This window comes from Cajanus cajan, chromosome 1, assembly GCF_000230855.2.
Source record: "Cajanus cajan strain Asha chromosome 1, NIPB_CcT2T_4, whole genome shotgun sequence".
NCBI classification, from domain to species: domain Eukaryota; kingdom Viridiplantae; phylum Streptophyta; class Magnoliopsida; order Fabales; family Fabaceae; genus Cajanus; species Cajanus cajan.
This window is the reverse complement of record NC_138517.1, coordinates 77,009,753-77,015,375: the sequence shown is the minus strand read 5'-3', so window position 1 is coordinate 77,015,375 and position 5,623 is coordinate 77,009,753. Positions and strand designations below refer to the sequence as shown.

Below are 5,623 nucleotides of genomic sequence, written 5' to 3'. Positions count from 1 at the left end.
AATATATTTTGAGGATGGATAGAATCTGTTCACAAACTTATTTTCCACATCACTCCAACTGATAAGACTTTGATTAGGATGAGATTGCAACCAAGTCTTGGCCTTACCTGTCAAAGAGAAGGGAAACAAACGTAGATAAACTGCTTCCTCATCACCTTCAGGATTTCCCATGGTACCACACAGATCATAAAAGTTTGATAGATGTGCATATGGATCCTCATGGTCCATCCCTGCAAATTGATGTGCACTAACTAAGCTAAGGAAGGCAGGCTTCATTTCCATTGCTCTTGAAGTAGTTGGAGCTACTATGCTAGAGAAATGTCTAGGACCTTGTTGTTGAGCATAGTCCCCTAAAGTTCTTCTTGGGTTTCCATTATTGGCATGATTTCCTGGATTCCCATGATTTCCTCCTGTATTGGCCATGTTTAGATTAGAGTTTGATTGAACGACGGAAGAAGCTGAGTCAATACAATCTTCCTGTTGCTTTCTTTGCTTTTCCAGTTCTTTCTTTCTTCTTGTATTGCTATTGTTTCTCCTAGCTGTTTTCTCTATTTCAGGATCAAAGAGTAACTGTTCAGCTGGAGTTTTACCTCGCATAAACAAAGAACAGGACTAGAACAAAGAGTTAGCAAAGGATATAAAAACTACTATACTAAATAAAATATATACAAATTGACTTAACTAAAGAAATAAAAAAAATAATCAATCTAGGACGCTAGTCCCCGGCAACGGCGCCAGAAACTTGTTGATCCCGTGGCAAGTGTACTAGAGTCAACTTGTAACAGTGATGAGTAAGGTCGTCTCCTCAGGGACTAGGTAGATTGATTGATTCTCAATTAATTTAGACAAAAAACACAATAAATACATATTACATATTCACACATGTTCAACATCTGATTCATTAAACTCAAAGTTAAAAGTAGTAGAACTTAAAACAAATGACAAATATGCAAATTCAAATAAGTATTAGAGAAATTCAGATATGAGATGCTTGGGACTGGATTTCACCTACTACACCTCTTTGTAATCTTAATAAGCATCCATATGTTAATCCCTCTGATCGAGGCCGTACCCGGTCAAATAAAAAACAATTAATGTAGTACTAGGAAGTGACTCCTAGGTCGTCTCCCAAGGACCAATTGTCTCAGTCAAAGGTTCAAACACACAGTGGGGGGGGGGGTTGGTTCAGATTATCGAGTTAAATAAAACGAGCAGAAGTATGGATTACTTGCAGTAATTAAAATAGGTCAGACCCCTGAACATAATGCACCTCTGATTTCCTTGGTTCACAACAAATAATCTGTCCAACATAATCCTGTTCAGTCCATGATTAATCAACTAAGCGAAGACTAACATGAGACCTCACTACACGAATTAAGCAAACGTGAACCTTGCAAGACCTCCTTCCCCAGGATTAAGCAACCTGAGATACTGAACGTGAACAACCCAGAGTCATTAAGCATGGCTCAGATGTTGAACGCCTCAGAACAGAGATCCCACAAGGGAGGATCAAGCGGAGCAGAAATGCAACGCACAGAGAACCTCTTTCAGAGGATTGCATTCTGTCCAAGGGCCCAAACCCTGGGATTTAGCCCTCCATTAAAATAGCAACAGAAACGAAAATAGAAGAAAACATGAAAGTGGCAACAGCAATGCAAGCAAAACGTAACAGAGAAGAGGAAGAAGAAAACGAAAATGGAAGCAGGAACAGAATACAAAACGTGAATAATAATAGCAAAACGTGAATGTTCAGATACAAGAGGAAGATCAACCAGAAAACGTGAAGAACAAAGAGCCACCAGCAGAAAACGAAAAAAACAAAGTTCCAAGAGAGACAGCAACGTGGTCACATCAAGTCTGCATGTGGGTAGCTGCTCCTTTCCCTAGAAAAACCCTAATAGAGTGTAAAAAATGGGCCCCCACTGGTCTGACCCGAAAATACAATAAAAAAAAACGAAAAAGAAAATAAAATGCTGATATGGCATAAGTGGTGCAATGGTGACATGGCATGTGATGTGGCAGATCTTCTTGAAGTCCAAAAATTTATTCCAAGCCCAAATAATTATTAAATTGCCCTGAAAATAAAAATTGGGATAATAAGATCCAGAAAATTCAATTTAGTTAAAATATGAATTACCGGTCCAATTAAAGCCCAAATAGAAAACAGTGCAGAATATAAACAATTAAGCACAAATCAGAAATTAAGATAAGCACAGAAAGGTAAGAAAATAAAGGAAAATAATGACTCATCACCCTCTCCTACAATATTATCTAGGATTACAATCACTCAATACTAATTCCTTAGTAAAGAGATTCTAAGTTTTCCCCTTTAAATATCAATTCCTTGCATATTTAAATAAGGGACAACCTGCATTAAGAAAATCCTTTAAAGACTAATGATTTTAGCTCTATTCCTAGCAACTTAAACCATTAGGTGATTCATTTTAAATCATGATCTAGAAAACATTTTCCAATCGAGTTCTAAATCAAAGCTCCAAATACGAGTGATCAAAACGTAAAGGCATTAAGAACGAAAATGAATCACTAATAAGTAGAAGAGATCATAACATATATGTGAAAATCAAGAGTTACATTAAGGTGTAAGAGGTTACATCCAATCCCAAAAGGAAAAGATTAGCCACTCATTTCTATGAGAGCCAACCAACAAAAGAAGAAGAAGAAGAATCTAGTAGAAATTGTCGTCGTTCCGTTCCCGAAACGTCGGAATCACCACCAAAATCTTCAACTTGGATGATCTTTGAGGCTAGAGAGAAAAAGATGGTTCAGGTGTGTTGTTTCTTCCAAAAGCTCCCGCCTCTTCTCCGTTTTTTCCCCCTTTTATATGTTATGATTTATAACAAGGGGTCATTTACAACCACAAATTGGCTTAAGCTATTTCTGATCGGCTCAAGCCCTTTTTAAAATACTTCACCATGAAGGAATTGAAATGGCTTAAGCCTTTCTGAAATAGCTTAAGCCTTTTTTAAATACTTCAACCTGAAGGAATTGAGATAGCTTAAGCCTTTCTGGAATGGCTTAAGCCTTTTTTTTGGCAGATTGCTTTCTTAATGTCTCTGGAATGGCTTAAGTCCTTCTGATATAGCTTAAGCCTTGTTGAGTTGATAGAGATAAACATATTTTCTTCCATGAGTCTTTTTGAACTTCATTTCTTCTCTCTTTCTTGATTTCTCTTCTCTTAACCTACAAAGCAAAACCATCATGATTAACCAAAAAATTACTATAATTTGATTGGATTGGATTTCTATAACATAATTTACATATTTATATATAATATTCACATCCTTCAGCCATTTAAAAGGGGAAAATGAAAGCATGCCAATTTTTACACAATAATATTCATGAAATTCAAGTAAAAATGACAACTAACACTGTGACAGGACCTTCCTGAAAAACATGAGTGTGAGCCACAATAGATGACAATCTACAACTGCAAATAGATGACAATCTACAACTGGATGACATTGTAAAAAACATTTACCCAATCAGTATGTTCTAATTAAACTCTTTACTTCAAATAATAATTTAATTCTTAAAGCAAATTATTAAAAAAAAAACAATAAATTGTACTTCAACAAAAAATTGTAAAGTTGACCCACAACTATTCCCAAAAAAATTCAATTCAGTTTCAGGCAACTAGTAAACCCAACCCACAATAATTATTCCTCCCCAAAACAACTTAACCAACAGCTGGTGGCCAAACTTTCGTGGCCAAAAATTCAATTCAAATAACTATTAAACTCAACCCAAAATTGTTCCTCCTCGCCAAAAACAACCTAAAAAGGGAAACATAATCCATCCCCTTCTCTCCCTTTCAAATCCCTCCAATACTAAAGGGAAGTTAAAATTAGATAAAATAAAAAAATAAAAAATAAAAAATTCCTCTTTCCTTCCTAAAAATCAAACCAAACAATAAAAATTTTATAAAAAAATCCTCACTGTCTCCCAATTTCCTTCCAACCAAACACAAAGTCAGAAACCCAAAGCATCAAAGACAAATAAACACGAAATCTGGACCTATCGGAATTGTCGAAGACGATGGAGACGGTGGCTTTGGTGATTCCGGCTTGGCCCTGCTTGTAGACGAGCTCCTGGAGGTTGGAAGCCCTAACCTGCTGCAAGTTGGTGATGCCGAGGACGAAGCAGATCGAGTCAAGGATAGTTACGAATAAAAGACGGGCAATATTACAATATATAATGCAACTATACCTCATTTTCGGTCCACACATAGCCAGAAAACAGTCCTATATTCTTCTTTAGTTTTAGCCAAAAAAAAATTGATTGCAAAAGTTACCATGAATGAATCTCCACCTTTCAGCAAAACACCCTGCATCCAAAAATGCGTTTTCCCCATAACATCATGAAAAAAATTCTAAAACATAAAAATCTAACAAATTAAGAATAAAAAATTAGAAGTAGATATATTATGGACGATAACTAGACGTGTTATTTTCAATATGAATTTTCAACCTGCAACATCCGAAGCTCCACTTTTGTTATTTCCCGACCATTGATGAAAACCTGAGTGTTTCCATTGCTAGCATCCGGTTGGATGGGGCCTCCAACATTCAGATGCGGACTTATAATTTTTGAAGGCTTTTGTCCCTCCTGTGAAGTCATTAAACCAATCAGCATCCGCAGCAACACTCTAGAACTCAAACATCATACAAATCACAAATGCATGTAAATAAATACCTTCCCCCAAAGACCAGACACTTTATCATACCAATAGTTTCCTGGCTTCAGCTTCTTTGGAGGGTTTGCACAGTTCTGCAACGTAACCAAGACTCGACGGTACTGGAGCTTCGATCACGCGAGATTGATTCCTCGAGCGCTCTCGAACTATCCCCCAAATCGAACAACTCACCGGAGCCGTCATTCCCTGCAGAGAACTCGAACGCGCCGGAGCTGCTCAGCTCGCCGGAGAGCTCGCCGACATTGCTCTGGGAAGCTCTGTGGTCGAACGCGATCACGGAGGTTGGCGAGACCGTGGTTTCGGACGCTAATTTGGAAACCCTAGGTTCGGAACCGAGTGTCCGGAGGGGGTGGTGGAGCTGCAGCGGCAGGAGCGGCTCCACGACGGGAAGAGCGAGAGCATCGGAGAGAGGAACCTGGGAATAGGGAATAGGGAATAGAGGTGGTGGGTGGTGATGGTGAGGGAGTGAGTGAGGTGGGCGAGTGAAGGAAAAGGAATTGGGGGAATCTTTGTTCTTTTTAGGGTTTACGCGCGATTTCGAAGATAGTTTGGGAAAAATGAGTGAGTTGATAAAAAAAAAGGGGCGGGAAATGAAAAATATTTAAAATCAAAAATGAAAAATGTAATTGAACAATAAAAATAATATTATAATTAAATGTATTAAATTTATATATACTAATACGAGCAAGAGTTAGATAACCAGTACAAAATGACTATAATTAAAAAAAAAATACTTGCTACTAATTATTTAATAAGCAGTGTTATATTGTAAAAAAAAAGTTACAAGAATTATAAAGTTAATTAAAGATTTTTAGTAAAATTGGCTCATAAACTAACTGAAAATTTATAAGTTATAAATTGGAAACTGAAAACTTATTAGTTAAGAACTGAAAAATTATAAGTTTGTGA

General features: G+C 37.0%; 1 protein-coding gene across 11 annotated transcripts; it reads right to left on the bottom strand.

The window, feature by feature from the left end:
- Positions 1–1,881: 1,881 nt before the first annotated feature.
- Positions 1,882–5,291, bottom strand: LOC145951616 (uncharacterized). 11 transcript variants are annotated; one of them, XR_014429406.1, is made up of 6 exons: positions 4,745–5,283; positions 4,489–4,626; positions 4,228–4,345; positions 4,036–4,133; positions 3,389–3,472; positions 1,884–3,201 (listed from the first exon to the last, which is right to left on the bottom strand). XR_014429406.1 is itself a non-coding variant. In XM_083062997.1 (4 exons), the coding sequence occupies exons 1-3, from the start codon at positions 4,895–4,897 to the stop codon at positions 4,229–4,231; spliced, it is 408 nt and encodes a 135-aa protein (XP_082919123.1). In that variant the 5' UTR covers positions 4,898–5,291; the 3' UTR covers positions 1,884–4,130; position 4,228. The 11 variants fall into 11 exon arrangements, 2 of the variants coding, with proteins under 2 accessions (XP_082919123.1, XP_082919121.1); XR_014429407.1 differs by having other exon boundaries at positions 3,402–3,472; XR_014429408.1 differs by having other exon boundaries at positions 1,882–3,472; positions 4,036–4,130; positions 4,745–5,291.
- Between the last annotated feature and the right edge of the window lie 332 nt (positions 5,292–5,623).

What these genes read in the sequence shown, in the direction of transcription:
- LOC145951616 (XM_083062997.1), bottom strand. Translation starts at nt 4,897, where the DNA reads ATGACGGCTCCGGTGAGTTGTTCGATTTGGGGGATAGTTCGAGAGCGC. An exon ending in CTGAAGCCAGGAAACTATTG is followed by an intron (nt 4,627 to 4,744) that starts GTATGATAAAGT and finishes ATGACTTCACAG; the next exon opens with GAGGGACAAAAGCCTTCAAA. An exon ending in TGGAGCTTCGGATGTTGCAG is followed by an intron (nt 4,346 to 4,488) that starts GTTGAAAATTCA and finishes TTTTGGATGCAG; the next exon opens with GGTGTTTTGCTGAAAGGTGG.